The 20696-nt window shown below is 37.9% G+C and overlaps 1 protein-coding gene across 6 annotated transcripts in view; it reads right to left on the reverse strand.

Annotated features, from left to right (window-relative positions):
• The window catches only part of oxr1b (oxidation resistance 1b), a 69995-nt gene that overhangs the window by 2340 nt on the left and 46959 nt on the right, over nucleotides 1–20696 (reverse strand). For 3 of the 6 annotated variants that reach the window (XM_051663680.1, XM_051663678.1, XM_051663677.1), the window contains 5 exons: nucleotides 20292–20454; nucleotides 9145–9313; nucleotides 4842–4922; nucleotides 675–794; nucleotides 213–365 (listed from right to left, as the gene is read on the reverse strand). In XM_051663680.1, coding sequence (XP_051519640.1) covers nucleotides 213–365; nucleotides 675–794; nucleotides 4842–4922; nucleotides 9145–9313; nucleotides 20292–20454 — 686 coding nt within the window. Of the gene's footprint in view, nucleotides 1–212; nucleotides 366–674; nucleotides 795–4841; nucleotides 4923–5341; nucleotides 6861–6912; nucleotides 7294–9144; nucleotides 9314–20291; nucleotides 20455–20696 lie in introns of those variants that run through there. The other 3 variants (XM_051663679.1, XM_051663681.1, XM_051663682.1) reach the window with 3 other exon arrangements.

The raw sequence follows: 20696 nt of genomic DNA on the forward strand, positions 1-20696 counted from the left end.
CTAGTGATCTCTTGGTCCTCATTTGTCCAGACTCTCAAGAAAACTGCAAGAGCTAAGGGCCCTATTTAAGTTAGGGCCAATATATGCATATAACATTACCAAATCTTGAGTCCTTCCTCCATATATGCCATAGTGGACCACATGCCATCCTAACCAGACAAATCTTCATAGCAATACACTTAAACACAAATAACAAAAGCCTATGAGCATACCTGTCCATCGCTGTCCTTGATCACCATGAGAACTGGCGAGTCCTGTCCCTGCATGGTGCGATACAGGCTCTTGATGCTCATGCCGTGTTTGGACGTGCTGAATGCCATGGACCAGGGATAGCCAATTGTCCTGGGGGGCAGGTGCTTGGCCAGCTGAGGATTGGGATAAAAGGGCAGAAATGAGTAAAGAACCCCTTCAAAAGATCAGGAGGGCTCAGGTTAGTAAAAGGACAATAAGATAAAAGGCCTTCGGGAGCCATTTAGACAATGAAAATGTCACAGGAAACCCACAAGAACCGCTAGAGTCAGCCTTAAGCTGAAGGGTGGGCCATTGTTCAGTAGCAGGTTTGAATAGATCACTGACATATCCGTGCATTGGAGAGTTAAATACAGACAAGGTCAACAGATAGATATGGACTGAAAGACATCCAAGATGAACCAACGCAAACCACTTATGCTTGCCTTTTCGATCTGATCTTGTTGCAGGAGGTCACTGGGCTCATTCAGACTGGGCCTGAATGACTCTGGTTCTGGGTCATTCTTCACTATAAGTTTGGAGTTTACCTCTTCCTTGGTTGTGATCTGATGAAAAGAAAAGAAAAAGGACAGATAAGCACAATCTCCTCGTTCGCTCTCCCCCCAATTTTAATGAACATTGTCTTACTTTGAGAGCATGCTCTGGATTAAATGGGCTTTAAGGCAATTTTTCTTTAGAACACATAACACTGGTTTTGATTTAATCATAATTCATTGTCACAAGTTATCCAACAAAAGGAGTGGACTACTAAAACATGCCATATAAACAGCACTCTCAAGGCAAGAGAACATTCCCACAAAAAGTTTAAATTGTATTGTGGCCCTCCGCTGAGGCCATCATAAGCAGTACAATAAAGGAGGAAGTCACGCTACAGGATATTAGAGCAGAAAGTGAGGAGTAAATCTTACTGCTGCACACATCATGTAGAAAGCATCAGGCTTTAAATTTGGTAATGTGTGCATCTACATCAGCACCTTCTCCAACCCAACTGATGTAGAAAGGTAAAAGATGGAAGGAGATCAGCATGGTTTGATTGGCAGGTATATGTTCCAAAGAGTCTTACTCTGGGAAGGCTTAGCTCTCAGGTTAAAGCTTAAATTGAATCTCAGCATGGGAACAAATATTACAGTAGCAGGACAAAGGGTAGTTTGCCAAAACAATGCAAACCAAGGCAAATATCCAAGAACAAGAATTCAACTCCTATAAAATTAACATTGGAGGCATATTAAGCTTATATTTGTTTGCTTGATCTTAAGAGCATTGTGTTCAGTAAAAACTCTTGGATGTTTGCACTGTTTCCATGTTTGAAGGGTATAGGGTTAGTGTGACTATCAACACTCTTTCAGGAAAGGTGTTTCCTTTAAAGTCAACATGAAAAGGCATTCGCAACCCATTTCACTACTGTAATGCGACATTTCTAAGTGAAACCTTTTTCTAATATTCGACTAATTTCCAAAATTCAACAAGAAACAATGTGAAGGCTGAAGATAAAGTTCACTCTCGAGAGTATCACAGTGTAAAACAATGATAATACTTATATTTCAAAGCTATTGTTATTTGATATAATTGCTGGAACCTTTATTACATTAACGGTAACTGGCATCACACCTTTTGGAAGTAATTTTAGTAGTAAACTCCTTGTTGCAGTTACCTTCACTGGCTACATTTATTTACACTGGCTACACTGATTTTGCCTTTTACTTTTAAATGTAGAGTTAGAAAAACTGCCCTAGATTGATCTTGCTGAGATTACTCAATTATCCAATTTTTGGTTGGCTAAACTTGTGACAAGTTATTGAACTTAGAAAAAGTCAAGAACTACACATATCACTATAACGTATTCAGATTCCCAGCATCATTAAGAAATTATGCAAATTGAGGTGTTACTGTCATTCATTTTTCTTTTTTACTGTTTCCTGCTTTTATTTGTGCTGTTGGTTGTTGTGTTTGTCACTTTCAGTTATTTGTCATGTAGCAATAATTCAAAGCACATCTTTTGCTCAATTATGTGTTTGTTGATTGTCACCATCATTGACATTTACATGAAAATTGTTGAGGCCCATGCATGTCTTTTTGTAAGTCTTAAAGGGATAGTTCACCTATAAATTCTTTTATTATTTACTTACCCTCATGATAACCTAGGTGTGTATGACTTTCTTTCTTCACCAGAACACATTTGAAGAAAAATATAAAAATGTCTTAGCTTAGTAGGTCCTTAAAATGCAAGTGAATGGCGATTTCTCTTTTAAAGCTTCAAAAATCACAGACAATCAGCATAAACTTCATCCATACGACACCAGCTGTTAAACTTATGTCTTCTAAAGCAATACATTTCGCTTTTGGTGTGAAAGATAAATATTCAAGTACTTTTTTTTTTTTTTTTTACCTCAATCATGCTTCCGGTCGCCCGCAATACGCGAGTGTAGCATAATCGCATTGGCATTTGAAACACGCGAGAACTGACGCATGTGCGTCACAGCCGGAAGAGCAGCGCTGTTTACAAGTGGACGCTGTACAGTGGCTTGGTTGATTTACTCACAATGGTGTGTTTGTGTGCTTATCCTGTATGTCTCAACCGAGTGAAGAACGTGAGATTTCCTCTGTATCCACAGCAATGTGAATACGTCACACAAGAGACCGCTTGGACTCCACCCTCTCGTAAAGCATTGGATTATAGTTAAAAAGTACTTAAATATTGATCTTTTTTCACACCAAAGGCGATCGTATCACTTTAACCACTGGAGTCATATCGATGACATTTATACTGACTGTCTGTGATTTTTGGAGCTTCAAAAGAGAAATCGACAATCACTTGCATTTTAAGGACCTACTGAGCTAAGAAATTTTCTATTTTTCTTCAAATGTGTTCTGGTGAAGAAAGAAAGTCATACACACCTGGGATATCATGAGGGTAATTAAATAATGAGAGAATTTTCATTTTTGGGTGAACAATCCCTTTAAGTCTGAATAAGATTGAGGAATCAGATGTTGGTCTCTGATCATCAACTGGCCAATTACCATCAAATGGGAGTTTAGTGTACCTCTGACGATAGGCTAGTCCTAACTACTTCTATGATTATCAATAATATTTAATGGTAAAAAAAAAAAAAAAAAAAAAAAACAATTGAACTACTATATAAAGTTAGAATTGTACTAGAATTGAGTTTACTAAGGGTGTGTTCACACTTGCAGTTTGGTTCTCTTGGTCCGGACCAAAAAAAGAAAATGATACATTTAGTCCTGGTTCGCTTAGCGTTCACACTGGCATTTTTAACACCGAACCTAACGATACAAAAATCAAAGGCATCAGGAAAAAGTCACAACCTGATTGGACAGCTTTTATGATGTATATTTTTTGATGGAACTTGCAGAACATCCAAAACAATGCTGGCTGCTGGGCGAAATACGCTCGTTAGATTTATATATGTATATATGGTGGTATTTTTACCAGCTGAGAACAAACGACACCCTAAGGGCGTGTTCACACTTGGCAAGTTTGGTTCGATTACTCATTTAACAAGGTCCATTGATTTAAGTCAATGTTATGTTCTGTTTAAACAACTTTCCCTCTTAAGTTAACATGACTTAAATTTTAAGGCAGCAAAACACTTTGTTGAAACAACACGATTCTTTTTTGTGTGTGTATTTGTGTGTACAAGAGAAGCCTAAAACAAGGCCTAAATAGTTATCTGGCTATCGGTTAAAATAGCAATGTTGACCGAAAAGTCGTTTTAGAGTGGTTTCAGTTATTACATTTTTATAAAAGATTAAAAAAAAAAAATGTTTTAATTGGAATAATGTGTACAATTATTCATACACAATAAGACCAGAAGTGAGTATTAAGAGTAAATAGGGTCAATTTTGATTTCATGTTGACTTAAAGAATGTGATGCAGTCTGAAGAGGTCAAACCAAACACTGCAGTTAAATGTGGCAACTTTGTGTTTAGAGACTATGTACTTAATCAAAGCCTTTAGTAAGGTGCTCTGGGGGACAGCATGTAACTAATAACTATAATATATTTGCTTCAGTTATCATTTTCTTACATTCAAGCCATCTAAAACCCTTGCTGTCATCGAGATGGAAATGACAAGTGACAGGTATCCAATTTCAATGCTGTTGCAGAAATTCCATCAGCCTCTAAATATGGTGCACCTTTATTTTTTTTGCAAAAATTACTGTATCTCATTTCAGGGCCAGTTTTATAATTCCACACTCAACAAAAAGACCAGTACAGTCCGTTGATCAGAGGGAACAAATGCTAGGATACGGCATACATATTCAGTCAATATAACACACACATTTTAACCCTATTAAATAAGTCTCTTTTGATCTAGAGTTTAATCTGTTAAAAAAAAAAAAAAACAAACATGAGTTGATTCATATTTGATATTGCAGTTTCTAGGTATACAGGGTCTATACATTGTAGGAAAGTTCCACATTTCTGTGGCACTCGTGCATGATAACAAGCAAGTTGTTTTCCTTCTAGTTACGCAATCCTTTCCAATCCCAAATTTCTCAATTATGCCCCTTGATCAACAGACAGGAAATGGCCCTTATGACATTTTGAGTGTGGATACAAGTATATGGCACCTGCAGGCGTTTGCAGAGTGAGCGCAGGTCCTCACTGTTTAGCGCATCTATCCGCCGGTAGTACTCTGTCACAGAAACTACCTAATGCACAAACAGAACAGCAGTGACCCATAAAGTCAACCTAATATAGAAGAATGAAAGAATATGAGGAAAAAGTTGGGAATCCAAAACGCAGCTGAGGAGATGGAAAAGGTTTTTTGGTTACCACATTCGTTGTTTGTTTTTTAACCTGAACTGATTTAAAACAAATAAAATAAGTGTGCAATTTCCAGCCACATGGAGGAAGGTTTGTATGTTGTCACTGTGAAACAACCTTCTGTGTAAGTGTACTTTGAGTACAGCAGTGATGAATGTAAAACACCCAACCTAGGCTCACAGAATGAACATAGCATGAGATCAGGTTGAAATCATCCTTACAAGGACAGAGGAAACACTTATAAGAGATGTCACTTAAAGAGACAGTTCACCCAAAAATGAAAATTCTGTCATCATTTACTCACCCTCAAGTGCCCATAAAAACTGTCTTCCATGGAAGACTTGAGATGTTAGGCAGGATGAGAGCCTCAGTCACCATTCACTTTCATTGCATGAAAAAAAAACAAAAAACACATGCTTTTGTATTCTCCGGAAGAACGTCAGTCGTTGTACAAGTTTGGAACAACATGAAGCTGAATAAATGATGACAGAATTTTTATTTTTGGGTGAACTATACAGGAGCATCTGTACTCGACATGCCAAGTCTACAACTTAAACGACAAGTCCACAAAAAGCAAGCACCACTGATAAACAAAGTAACTATCCAAGTAGTCCATTGATAGTATTGCAAAGTACTTTAAATCCCCCTTAACCCATGTGTTTAGACAGGCAGCTCTCAGGCCAGATCTGGTGTGCAGCAAATAAGCTTAATCTAACAGGATTCGCTTAATGAGATCAAACAGCACTGTCTAAAAGATGGATCACACGTCACAGAAAAGACATCTGCAACAACTTCCCCAGCCCAGCTGCTTTGCAGCCTGCATGTCATGTCTCAAAGCAAATCTAAAAACAGTGTTTCCGAAACTGAAACCTGCTCTGGTCAGAGAGCCAGAGTTGATTAACTCCTACAAACAGAAAGCCTGCTTTGTAAATACAATCTCTTCCATGCAATGCTACTTAACGGTGCACAAGGAGTATGCAATTTACAACTATCCAAACTGACCTTTAGTAGTCAGCCCATGAAACTAATACACATTCCTACCCTAACCTGTGACAACTGTAGTTCTAAATATAAATGCGTAATAGCAACAAATATTTAGTCAATTTGCAGTTAATTTTTTTGTGCATTTTGCAACGTACACTTTGTTAGGTAATATTTTGTATGCATATACAGCTAGCTTTCATAGTGAAGGCAGTTAGTTATGTTGAGATGTTACGCATTTCTACTTATAATTGTGAAATAGCGGTGCTGCGCAAAGATGGACGCAAACATTCAGCATTATGCTGGAAAGGAGGCGTTCCCTCATATGCGTCAGACGGATGTCTTTTGCCTCGTTTCAGGACACCTGCGTTCTATTACAGCTATTCATTGCGCAGAGTCAAGCTTCTTATAGCGTTCAGTTTGAACGGCCTCTTGTGAGCGTCGCGTTTGTTCAATGCGTTTCGAGATGGCTGCGTTACTTTCCATTCCGTTGTGCTTAGTAGTCCGTTTTTAAATGCAAAACGCGTCCTGTATGAAGGACCCCTAATTCTTAAAATGTTTATAAGTCAAATGCAATAGGAAAAAACAACGATCTAACAAGTGGGAGCATGCAAATGCTGCGGGTGGTGTTTCTTATCAAGTTATCGCAAAACCAATTGCGTTATTCATATGGTATGTTCTGAATGCTGCACGATGCAATATGCTATTGCATTCCTAGTAGGATTAGTATGCTACTGCTAAAACACACAAAAAGTGTCTTACAAACTTTACCATCATGTCTAATTGCATCATTACAAACAATGAGAAACTACAAACACCAGGTCGCATTCACGCTATTCAATCTGCACTAATGCACAAGAAAATATCAGAACCACAGAGCACATGTTGTTTTACCAGGGCAAAGCTGTATTTGGGCGTCAGCTGACATCCCTCCTTAATTCTTCTGGAGAAAAACATCACTTCTGCAGAGAGCCCCGAGACATGTGTTTTCATCTGATATAAAGTATCCACACGGACTCAATGAGCTACAGACGCTCTTAGAAGTGAACTAGAGGCTTTGCGCTGTTTATATCCGACCCGAACCAATAGGATCGCAGGGCAACAGAAAAGCGTGAACTCATGTGGCCTTCCCTCTGGCCGGACCAGATAATAGGCAGCAGGGCCAGAGTCATCCTTTATAAGAAAAAGTCAAATAGCTTCTTGGAAGATAATATAAATAAATAAATAAATATGAATATTTGTATAGCCTTGTAAATATCCATCTGACATCCAATAAAATAATATAAAATTTAAAAAAAAGTATATCTCCTCTTGACACCCACAAATAAACAAACAAACTAATAAATAATATTAAAATAAAAAATAAAGAAAAATATTTTGTCATACTTTATAAAAAGCCAAATAGCTATCATAAAGATAATATAAATGTTCATGAACATTTTTTATAGCCAGGTAAATGTCCTTCTGATATCCAATAAAATCATATATATATATATATATATATATATATATATATATATATATATATATATATATATATATATAATATTTGAAGGATCATATAAAGTACTATTTATATATAGATATATTTAGATAATATATATATATTCATATAAGTATATATCCTCATGAGACCCACCAATAATACATAAATAATACAATAAAGGAAATTAAAAATAAGGAAAAATAAAGAATTTTTTTTTGCCATTTGATTTTTTTACTTCAAAAGTGGGACACTTTGTCATTGATAATAAATGGCAAAATCCTCTTTATTCACCCTATTATTATTACAGTGTATCATCATAATGTCATATTAATATAATCTAAGGAGGACATTCCAAATGCTCTACTATTTACCTATTAACTTTTACGCTTCCATTCCCTTTATTTATTATTCACACTAATTCTATTTGATCATAAAACAGTAAAAATTATTATCCATATTTAACAGTCAAATTGGCAGTAATGCGCTCAACAAGCCACGTGATAAGATGTGCGGATTGACGGACTCTGACGCGGAGGCAACTGAGATTCGTCCTCCGGATTGAGACGAGTCACTACACCACCACGAGGACTTACAGCACATTGGGAATTGGGCATTCCAAATTGGGGAGAAAAGGGGAGAGAAAAAAAAAGTCAAATTGTCTTCCTAAATAAAGTCTAGAAGTGGTTTAAAGAGGGAGGATGAAATGTGTGTTCATCTGAAGGCTAACACGCAAAAGAATAACAGCCATGCCAAACACACATTAGAATGAAAGATGATGTTACATACCAGTTCAACACATCCTTTGAAGGGAAAAGATGTTGTTATAAGTCACTACAACAGGAGATTAAATGGACATTGGCAATGATTGGCAACAGGATCATGCATGCATTCATACTTAATGTTAGTATGCGCATAAACATGGTTCATCTGTGGCTGGAGAAAGCATGAAATCTGGAAGAAAGAGACAACACACGCATACACACACACACAAATGCTCCAGTGTTGCTGTGAACAAAGGCTAATGTGTTCAGGAGAGAACATAAACATCACGTCAGCATATTCATGATCACAAACAACATGTCTGTGAATGGCAACAAAAACATCAGCATAAGTATCAAAGCCATACAGTTTTATACTTCAAGACACATAATACACACATTTGACTAATTCAAAACACATGCGTTAATCAACATCAGTCTTAACATTTAAAACAATTAACTATGTGAAAAAGGTAATCGTTAAAAAATATGAATATTTAATAATAATATTTACATTTTAAAATATATTTTTATACTTTGTTTTTATTTAAATGAAAATTTTAATTGACATTTTATTCTAAATATAATTAAAGTAAATTATATTAAAATTGTACATATTACATGAACATTACAAGTCCAAAGTTTGGATACACCTACTTATTTTTCTTCTTTTTTTTTCTGACTGGTAATGTATACATAGTACGACTATAACATTTGAAAAAGCTTCTAGGCTTTGTAGATTTACCTAACTAGAGCACTAGCACACATGTTATACACAACTAGTAAACTAGTACAATTGACAGTTAATAGACTGATTGATTATATTTTTACTTTTGGCAAAAAGATTTAAGCCATGTTTCTTATAGTAGTCACTGTTCCTACCTCCCAGTCCTTGAATGTGATATCAGGCACTGGTTTGTCATGCTCCCCACTTTCAGCACTGTGGTTCTTTTTAACCACTACAAACCTGGGCTCCCACATCACTCCCCCCAACCCTTCCCCATATACGTCTGGGGTCCACTGGACAAAGAATGCAAATAGGTGGTCTGACCTAGAGAGAACACACACATAGCATGGGCAGAGTTAATTTGGAGAATGGAATTTTGATGCAACCTTGAAAATGCACAAGATCAGTCAAATATGGACCTCTTCATTCATGCTCCCACTACTTTCCATCAAGCTCTTCTTAAGTTTCCCATATCACCATAGTGAAATGCCAAATGGCCATTTTAAAGACTTAATTTTACAGTACCAATTGCAAACTTCTTAAAGGAAAAGTTCACCCAAAAATGAAAATTCTCTCATCATTTACTCCCATCCAATATGTGTATAAGTTCATTTCTTCTGCTCAACACAAACAAAGATATTTAGAAGATTTTCTCAGCTTTATAGGTCCTCACAATGCGAGTGAATGGGTGCCAACATTTTGAAGCCCCAAAAGTACTTAAAGGCAGCATAAAAGTAATCCATACGACTCCAGTGGTCAAATCTGTATCTTCTGAAGCAATATGATAGGTGTGAGTGAGAAACAGATCAATATTAAAGTCCTTTTTTACTATCAATTTCCACTTTCACTTTCATATTTATCTTCCTTTGTTTCTTGGCAATTCACATTCTTCATGCATATCATTACCTACTGGGCAGGGAGGAGAATTTACAGTTAAAAAGCACTTAAATATTGATCTGTTTCTCACCCACACCTATCATATCGCTTCTGAAGATATGGATTTAACCACTGGAGTAGTATGGATTACTTTTATGCTGTCTTTATGTGCTTTTGGAGCTTCAAAGTTTTGGTGCCCATTCACTTGCACTTGATGGACATACAGTGCTGAAATATTCTTTAAAAACCTTTATTTGTGTTCAGCAGATGAAAGAAAGTTTATACATCTGGGATGGCATGAGGGTGAGTAAATGATGAGAGAATGTAATTTTTTTTATGAACTCTCCCTTTAAGGTTTGTTGCATGTTTTGTAAAATGAATGTTCAGTAAAGTAAAAAAAAAGAAATACATGGTTAAAAACTGATTCAGGGCAATACTTATACACAGTGGCTTCAAAAGGTATTTTGACCCTTAAGTCACATTTAAAAATGTCACTGCATTCATATATTCATTGGCAAAAAAAAAAAAGTTGGTGGCAAAGGGCAACTAATGTTGAGAGACCCCTCTCAAAGATCACACATATTATAAACACACATGCACACACATGCGCGCACACACACACACACACACACACACACACACACACACACACACACACACACACACACACACAAAATGACCTGGTCATGAGAAGATTTGGATAAGTTCCAGGCGTCTCCTGGGATCACATGTGCTACAGCTTACAGGCTATTGGAAATACACACATACACATTTACCAGCTACAGTAACCTGCATACACTCAGAATGTTCTCTATGCCTGTGATTCTGAACTGGTTTTGCTTCAGGACCAAGATTATAAAATGGACAAAGTGTTGACCCTACACAGCTCTAAAATTGTTTATAATACAGTATACAGTAAAAGTCAAATAAAAATGTTCTCAAATATTAAAATGTTTTAAGTTTATTTATTAATTTATTAATATAACCAAGCAACTTTTGAAAAATGTAACCAGCTTTTTGTAGTTTGAGTCTTTCATGCTCTTGGCAGCTCATAATTCACTGCAAAACATATAGTGGTTGGTAAACTATGATTATTATTATTTAAACCCATATTTAATGTAGTGTGAGTTTATGTAGCTTAGATTGTGGCTTTCGTAATGCAACCTGTCCATGTTGGCAACTGCTACTTTGGCTAGTACTAAGTGACAGATGACTTTGCACCAAAAAAACTGTTGTGTTTGACTGGGTGTACTGCTTTTGACATCAACTACAAAAGATATGGGAAGCATTTTCACCTCCATTTTAAAAGTTGATAAGCCCTTTTATTTTGCTATATCCTAATTAGGCATGATTTAATTTGTAGTTCCATTTTATTTTTATTTTTTTGTAATTAACATTTTTTATTGATTCCTACAGTAAATAAAGAAAAGCAAAACATATATACATAGAATCAACATTTAAACCCTACAATTACCCCTCCCTCTCCCAATCCCCAACCCCGCCCTGACACTCAACAAACATTCCTGTGGTCACACATGAGTATATACACAAAATAAGCAAACAAACAAACAAAAATATATATACAGTTGTGTTCAAAAGTGTGCATAGCCTGGCAGAAATTGTGAAATTTTGGCATTGATTTTGAAAATAGGATTGATCATGCAAAAAAAACTGTCTTTTATTTAAGGATAGTGATCATATGAAGCCATTTATTATCACATATTTGTCTGGCTCCTTTTTAAATCACAATGATAACAGAAATCACCCAAATAGCCCTGATCAAAAATGTACATACCCTTGAATGTTTGGCCTTGTTACAGACACACAAGCTGATACACACAGGTTTAAATGGCAATTAAAGGTTAATTTCCCACACCTGTGGCTTTTTAAATTGCAATTAGTGTATGTGTATAAATAGTCAATGAGTTTGTTAGCTCTCACGTGGATGCACTGAGCAGGCTATATACTGAGCCATGGGGAGCAGAAAAGAACTGTCAAAAGACCTGTGTAACAAGGTAATGGAACTTTACAAAGATGGAAAAGGATATAAAAAGATATCTAAAGCCTTGAAAATGCCAGTCAGTACTGTTCAATCACTTATTAAGAAGTGGAAAATTCAGGGATCTCTTGATACCAAGCCAAGGTCCGGTAGACCAAGAAAGATTTAAGCCAAAACTGCCAGAGAAATTGAAGGATACAAAGAAAAACCCACAGGTAACCTCAGGAGAAATACAGGCTGCTCTGGAAAAAGACGGTGTGGTTGTTTCAAGGAGCACAATATGACGATACTTGAACAAAAATGAGCTGCATGGTCGAGTTGCCAGAAAGAAGCCTTTACTGCGCCAATGCCACAAAAAAGCCTGGTTACAATATGCCCAACAACACCTTGACACGCCTCACAGCTTCTGGCACACTGTAATTTGGAGTGACGAAACCAAAATAGAGCTTTATGGTCACAACCATAAGCGCTATGTTTGGAGAGGGGTCAACAAGGCCTATAGTGAAAAGAATACCATCCCCACTGTGAAGCATGGTGGTGGCTCACTGATGTTTTGGGGGTGTGTGAGCTCTAAAGGCACGGGGAATCTTGTGAAAATTGATGGCAAGATGTTTTCAGCATGTTATCAGAAAATACTGGCAGACAATTTGCATTCTTCTGCACGAAAGCTCCGCATGGGACACTCTTGGACTATCCAGCATGACAATGACCCTAAGCACAAGGTCAAGTTGACCCTCCAGTGGTTACAGCAGAAAAAGGTGAAGGTTCTGGAGTGGCCATCACAGTCTCCTGACCTTAATATCATCGAGCCACTCTGGGGAGATCTCAAACGTGCAGTTCATGCAAGACGACCAAAGACTTTGCATGACCTGGAGGCATTTTGCCAAGACAAATGGGCAGCTATACCACCTGCAAGAATTTGGGGCCTCATAGACAACTATTACAAAAGACTGCACGCTGTCATTGATGCTAAAGGGGGCAATACAGAGTATTAAGAACTAAGGGTATGCAGACTTTTGAACAGGGGTCATTTAATTTTTTTCTTCATTGTCATGTTTTGTTTTATGATTGTGCCATTCTGTTATAACCTACAGTTGAATATGAATCCAATAAGAAATAAAAGAAATGTGTTTTGCCTGCTCACTCATGTTTTCTTTAAAAATGATACATATATTACCAATTCTCCAAGGGTATGCAAACTTTTGAGCACAACTGTATATAATAATCACACACATTTATACCTCTACCTTTCTCTCCACTGGCCCTCCCTGAGAGCCCTTCAAAAACTCAAAATAGTTGCCAACAAACAAATCTACCCAGTCTTCTAAATGACACTTCCTCAAAGACTGCCACCCTCTCCATCTCCGTGCACCACTCCTGAAATGGGGGTGCCCCAGCCGACCTCCATCCCCTTAAAATATTTTGCCTGGCAATCATTACACTGGTCAGAACCCAGTTTTTTATGTGTTTATTCCCACATCGATGACTGCCCCATCGTCCAAAACGCAGAGTCTGGGGGAAAATGAAAACCGAGTCACACACAAAACTCTGAACCTTCAACCAAAATTCCTGGATATTAACACACCACCAAAAAACATGGGCCGTGTCTCCATCCTCCGATTGGCATCGCCAGCAGGTGGGTGTGTCTTTAAGACCAAGCCTATACAATTTAGAGGGGGTCCAATAGAATCGAGGTAAAACCTTGAATTGCATAAGGCACACCCTTGCATCTCTAGATGCAGACTTGATGTTTTTTAGAATCCTAACCCACTCTCCCTCCTCCAATACCAAGTTTAAATCTTTCACACATAATCTCTTGATAGAAGTTAAAGCTCCATCCCCCAGACTCTGAATTAGCAGGGAGTAATACACTAATGCCTCATGACCTTTTCCAAAAGCAGTAATCATATCTGCCGCTTTAGGTGGGTGTATGCTACTCCCAAAAATAGTACAGAGCAGGTGGCACAGCTGTAAATACCTATAAAACTGAGATCTGGGAATCCCAAAATGTTGAACCAAATTTTCAAAAGATCTCAACACTCCACTCTCATATAGGTCACCAAGTGTATTAACCTCCCTCGCAATCCACTCTGACCAGCAGAAAGGGGACTTATTAATACATAATTTTGGGTTCAACCATATGCTCATTTAAGTAACATTTAAATAAATGTCCAAATTAAACACTCTGGACACTTTTGTCCATACCAAGTGCAAATGCGAGATAAAGGGGTGTAACTTAACTTCTCCGATTAGTTTGATAGAAAGGCTTTGCAATGGCGAAATGGGGCAAGAATTTGCTGTTCAGTACAAAACCAGGGAGGGGCTCTCTCAGGTGGAAGCGACCAATGAGCCAAATGTCTGAGATTGAATGCATAATAATAAAACAAAATCTTGGGTAGGCCTAGCCAACCTTTGTCAATCGGCCTATGTAACTTATTAAAATGTAATCTAGGATGCTTACCATTCCAAATGAAGGACTTCGCTATGCTATCAAATTGCTTGAAATAAGAGAGGGGGACATCTACAGGGAGAGATTGTAGCAGGTAGTTAAATTTTGGAATACAATTCATTTTAATAACATTAACCTTCCCAATCATAGATAAATGTAATGAAGCCCACCTGCACACATCGCTCGAAAATATTTTTTATTAAAGGGTCAAAATTAACTCTAACTAAATCAGACAGATTTGCTGGGAATAAAATGCCCAAATACTTAATGCCCTGTTTGGGCCACTGGAAGGCGCCTGGCTGAAAAGCTGTTACTGGGCAGTACGCTGTCAGAGTCAAAGCTTCGGATTTAGACCAACTGACTCTGTATCCTGAGAAGTTAGAAAAGGAATTAATAATTCTGTGGAGGCAAGGCATAAATCTAGTGGGGTTGGAGACAAATAATAAAATATAATCTGCATAAAGCAAAAGCTTATGCGCCATACCTCCCGTCACCATCCCTGGAAAATCACCTTCCTTTCTTATTGTGGCTGCTAATGGTTCCAGGGCAAGACAGAACAATAATGGGGAAAGAGGGCAACCCTGCCGGGTGCCCCTGTCCAGAGTAAAATAATCTGAAATTAATCCATTTGTTTGTACTGCCGCTACCAGGTATCTACCAGGTGTCTAACTTAATCCATCAATAAAAGTATTCCCAAACCCATATATTTCCAAAATCTTAAAAAGATAATCCCATTCTACCATTTCAAAGGTCTTTTCGGCATCAAGTGAGATGGCAGGGACCGGAGTCTGATCATTTGCCACTGACCACATGATACTGGTGAAACACCTAATGTTATCAGAAGAGCTGTGGCCCCGAATAAACCCCGCCTGATCTATATGTATAAGAAATGTCATAAATTTACTTAATCGGTTTGCCAGAATTTTTGACAATATTTTTACGTCTAGCTGGATCAGGGAAATTCGACAGTAACTCTTACACTCTTTGTCCTTTTAAGAATCAGACTGATCCGGGCTTGTGTCATGGTTGGTCGAAGCGTTCCATTCTTTAATGAATCCGTATAAACTTCTAATAAAAGTGGAGCCAGTTCTGTAGCATAAGATCTCAAAAATTCAGCGGCAAAGCCATCTGGCCCTGGAGCCTTGCCTGTAGGCAAGGCCTTAATTACCTCGCCAAGCTCCTCCAAGGCTATCTCAGAATCAAGAGAATTTTTTTGCTCAGTCGTCAGTTTAGGAAGGTCTAATGGTTCAACAAAGTTTCTAATATCTTCATCAGTAGACTAAGATGTGGAACTGTAAAGATAAAGATCGAATTCTTTAAAAGCATTATTAATATCAATGGCCGAGGTTAAAATTTCACTACCAGTGGATTTCACTGAGGGAATGGTAGAAAAAGTCTATCTCTGCTTTATATGTCTAGCCAAAAGCTTACCTGCCTTGTCCCCCGACTCAAAGTATGACTGTCTTGCCCTGAATAGCCAAAACTCCACCTTCCGTGACAAAATAGTATTATATCTCTATTTTAATCGGGTCAATTCTCTGAGGCCATCAGACGACATTCGACGCTTCAGCTCTGCCTCGGCACTTTTAATATTCCCTTCCAACTCCACGAGTTCTCGTGCTTTGGATTTTTTGATGAATGAGGCATATTGTATGATCCGACCCTTAAGAACCGCCTTAAGTGCCTCCCAAGCCACGCCCATAGAGGATACTGAGGACCAGTTGGTCTCCATATAAACATTGATTTCAGCCTTTCACATTTGTTGGAAAGATGTTTCCAATTGAGCAATCACAACAGATGAAATGAGGGACTTAGATATAAAACAAATCTATTCTATAATAAATCTTATGGACTGATGAAAAGAATGTATAGTCCCTACCAGATGGGTTCAAAAGTCTCCAAATATCTGTAAGACCAAGATTTTTACACATCCTGTGAAGCATCAATGTTGCTCTACAGGGCTTACACACTTTTGCTTCACTATGATCAAGGACTGAGTCCATCAATAGATTAAAGTCTCCTCCCAATATTATATCATGAGGGGTGCCAGCGGCTTGCAACATCCCTTCAAGATCTATAAAAAAGCCCTGATCATCACCGTCAGGTGGGAAAATGTTAGCCACAATCAACCTTTGCCCCTGAATTTCTACTAAAACAATAATGGCTCTTCCTAATTGATCTTTACTCTGTTTGAGACATTTGAATTGTAGATGTTTACTTATCAATGTAATGACTCCCCTGCTCTTACTCGAGCCACCACTAAAGAAAACATGTCCACCCCATATCTTCCTAAATTTTTCCGCTTCCTGCGGGGAAAATTGCGTTTCTTGAAAAACACTATATCATATTTCTTACGTTTAAGAAAAGAAATAATCTTACTTCTTTTTATGGGGTGCCCCAACCCATTTTACATGGAGAGAGACAATCCACTCATATTAATATTTGACATATAAAAAAAAATAGATTGTGTGTCAAAAACAAAATTATAAAGACCACATTCCAACATTAGTGCAACAATCAAACCCCGAACTTCCCCCGTAACCAAACAAACAGAAAAAAGAAAAACGTGCGCATTAACCCCGCACACAACAGCGCCAACCGGTGTCCATCCCTCTAAACTCAAACAGTCCATGTACGCCAACGAGAGCCCCCGTGACAACTTAGCCGTCGGATTGCTCAAGTCCGGTGTTTCTATACAAATTTTGTGAGACAGAATTACATAACAGAAGAAAATCTATAACACAAACTCCAGCCAATAAGTGGGATAAACACAAAGAACTTGTAGATTCATCCACATAACTGTCCCGAAGGTGTGTTCCTCCACAAAACAAGCTTCAGCCACTAGCAGAACCAGCACACACACACACACAAAAAATGCCATTCAGTTTCCTCGGGCAGTCAAAAGAATGTTCAGTGAGCCGGCCCATTCGACTGTTACATGAGTGCAACAGATGACTCAATCACTGCAATGTCCTGCAAGAAATACTCCACAAAACAAACTCCAACCAATAGGCGGCATAAGCACAAAGAATGTGCAGATTCATCCACAAAACTGTCCCGAAGGAGTGCTGCTATACAAAACAAACTCCAGCTGCTAAGCAGAACCAGCACAAAAAGAAACAAAAAAGGCACCCAGTTTCCTCAGACGGTCAAGTGAATGTTCAGTGAGTCAGGCCCACTCGGCTGCAATGTGAGTATCACACAATGACTTACTCCATTGACTTTATGAAGGACATTGCTTGTTGGGGACATGTAAATACTTTGCAGCCATCCTTAACATCTATTCTCAATTTGGCCAGGAACATTAGTGCAAAAGCGACCTTCCGTTGATGTAAGAGTTTCTTGCATTCCTTGAATCGATCACATTTCTCTCTTGTCAAATTCGCAAAGTCTGGGAACAAGAAAATGTTGTGGTTCTTCCAAGAAAGCCTTCCTTTACTCCTCGCGTTGCGTAATACAAGATCTTTATCAGTTGATCTCAGAAATTTGGCCAGAATTGATCAGGCCAGAACCCTGTGAGCTCGCTCGACTTCCAGCTTATGGCCTGTTATGACAAGCAGACTCGGAAAGAGCCCGTCTAGGAATTCCACCATATTCTGCCCCTCTGTTCCCTCAGTAATTCCAACAATCCGGACGTTGTTCCGCCGACTATGATTTTCCATATCCTCCAACTTTTCCCAGACACGCTCCAAGTCCATTTTGGTCGCTAGCGGAGTAGCAGCTAATTCCCTCTCTGATGACTTCAGATAATCTATCCGTTTCTCAACATCTGCCACTCTTGCAACCATCTCAGTGAATTTAATCTCCATGGCAGTGGTCGATTGACGTATTGCAGCAAGATCCTCCAAGTCAGCAACGACCTTCGTCAGCATTGCGACACGTTCAGCAATTCACGCCGAATCTCTTTCACCTCTCCGGCCTCCGGGGGGGTGTCAGCTTGAGCACGTAAGTGCCTTTTAATGTCTCCAGAGCCCGAGGATTTTGAATTCTTTGACAAGTTGTTTTCCTAGAACAGTTATGGATCATGGTGTTTAAAATCTGACTGGTTTATATCATTAAAAGTATCAAAACTAGCAAAGTGCGCAGAGCTCGCCGTTCACACGTCCGAACCTCGCATTTCATCACGTGACCTCCTAGTTGCATTTTATTGATCACATTTAGCATGTTTTGCCCTTGTAGTCCACGAATTTTAGAAAAGGCACATGATGCATTTTTGGGTTGCGTCCCACCAGTTGAGAACCATTGCTCTATGTGGTGCAGAACTGAGAAATGGATTATTGTCATGGTACTTCAAAACGGATCATGTGGCTGGCCACCAAACTGGGTCAGACAACAGTAGGACACTTATCTGTGCAGTACTTCCTATAGCCAAACAGTCTTTGATATATAATGAGGCATCTTATTCATGGCTGCCACTTTGATATAAAAACAGACCAAAGTTTGTGTGAGGTTAATAGGTCAAGATGGAAGACCTAAGCCAAGTGTGAAATGTGAATGTCTGTGCATTATATAAGAAACTGTCAAACAAAATGGTGTTTAAAAAAAGTATATATATATATATATATATATATATATATATATATATATATATATATATATATATATATATATATATACACACACACACACACACACACACACACACACACACACACACACACACACACACACACTACAAACACGCATTCAATCAAAACATTTCACAAAAATAGTTTTTTTAGGTTTTAAAACATTAAACAACATATACTGTTAAAAATGTACCCAATAAAATATATCTACTAAAATGACCTTGGCCCTGTTGGGTGGCAAATCAATTTTAAAAAGTACAAATATTCCAAGTGGTCTGTTTAACAGTTTTAGATGGAGTAGATTAAATATTGATCCATGCATAATTCAGTTAAGAGATGAAAAACACATATGGAGCATGCAAATCTCTCTTAATCTGTCTGACTGTTGCTGAATAGGTGTATTATATATACGTAACATATTCTGTGACAGATTACACAAGGATTTATGTTTGTACATTCAGATTAGTAGGTCAAGTAATTAGTCTCAGCCATGTCTGCACAGTGCCTTTAGATTGATCTAGTTTCTAAAAGAGACTAAGGAATGACATAGGATAACATACAGATTTATGTAGTTCATTGTTTGGAAATTCATATCCCATAGAATATACCCACTCTTAAAGGGGTCATATCATGAAAAATCGAATTAACATAATTATTTTGATTTAATAGTTTGACATAATACAAAATAAAAAATAAAAGTTTGATAATTTATTGAAATGAAAGGGATAGTTCACCCAAAAATTACAATTCTCTCAGTATCATTTACTCATGCTCGTGCCATCCCAGATGTGTATCACTTTTTTCTTCATCAGAACACAAATGAAGATTTTTAGAATAATATCTCAGCTTTTTAGGTTCAAACAATATAAGAGGGGTTCAATTTAAAAATGTGTTAAATATCCCTTTAATATAAAACAAAATTTATATGCAATTCCTAGGGTGTTCTGGGTGATCGCTAAGGTGTTCAAATTGGTTGCTAATTTGTTGCCTAATGGCCTAAGTCTCTATGATATTCTAGTCGCAAGATATGCTTTGGGTCACCCTTTCAATGCAATTTTATTTCCCAAAAATCATTAGTTTGTTGCTTAGAAAAATAATAGCACACCTCTCCTCAAAAAGCCACACAATTTTAGGTATAATTCATGTCTGCAGCACACACATTGTTGCACAGTTATGCACTGAAGTTTATTACGTACAGTTACGGGTTTGTTAAAATCCCTTACACTAAGTATTAGCAAGAGCAATTGTGATGCTTGCCACTAATTAAGTAACCCCCTGCACTTAGCCAGTTAATAAATGTATTGCACCAAAGTCTGGAGAAGTATGCACCAGTAAACAATGTTCCACATTTAAGCAGTACAGGAAGGTGATATTTAAGTGTTGGGAGGCCAAACTATGAATAGCACTAACCTCTCAGACGGAATGGCGAACCAGTACTCGTGCTTCCTGTCTCTTTGGGCGTACTGCTGCATGGAGGCACTGGCATGGGACACAAAGGTCTTCCGCATGGCCCTGCCAACTCGCAGACACAGGAACTTGTGGGACTTTTGCTTGTTTTTGGACCCCGACACAACTGGGTAAGGAAATAATTGGTTATTCACAGTTATATCAGTATGTAAAATTGAAACATGAATCTAGCATTCTATTTGTATTCATTGAGATTTTAGCATACCCCATCAATCTGTTCTACCTAGATACAATGTATGCTAAATAAGATGTCATGCTGAGTGAGTTGATGTGGTTAGCGTGCTGGAGAGAAATCAATAAATCGGACAAATTAATTCCCTGGATCTATGCCTGATCAAGCAAGACTAA

This window comes from Myxocyprinus asiaticus, chromosome 30 (assembly GCF_019703515.2).
Source record: "Myxocyprinus asiaticus isolate MX2 ecotype Aquarium Trade chromosome 30, UBuf_Myxa_2, whole genome shotgun sequence".
Lineage (NCBI taxonomy): Eukaryota > Metazoa > Chordata > Actinopteri > Cypriniformes > Catostomidae > Myxocyprinus > Myxocyprinus asiaticus.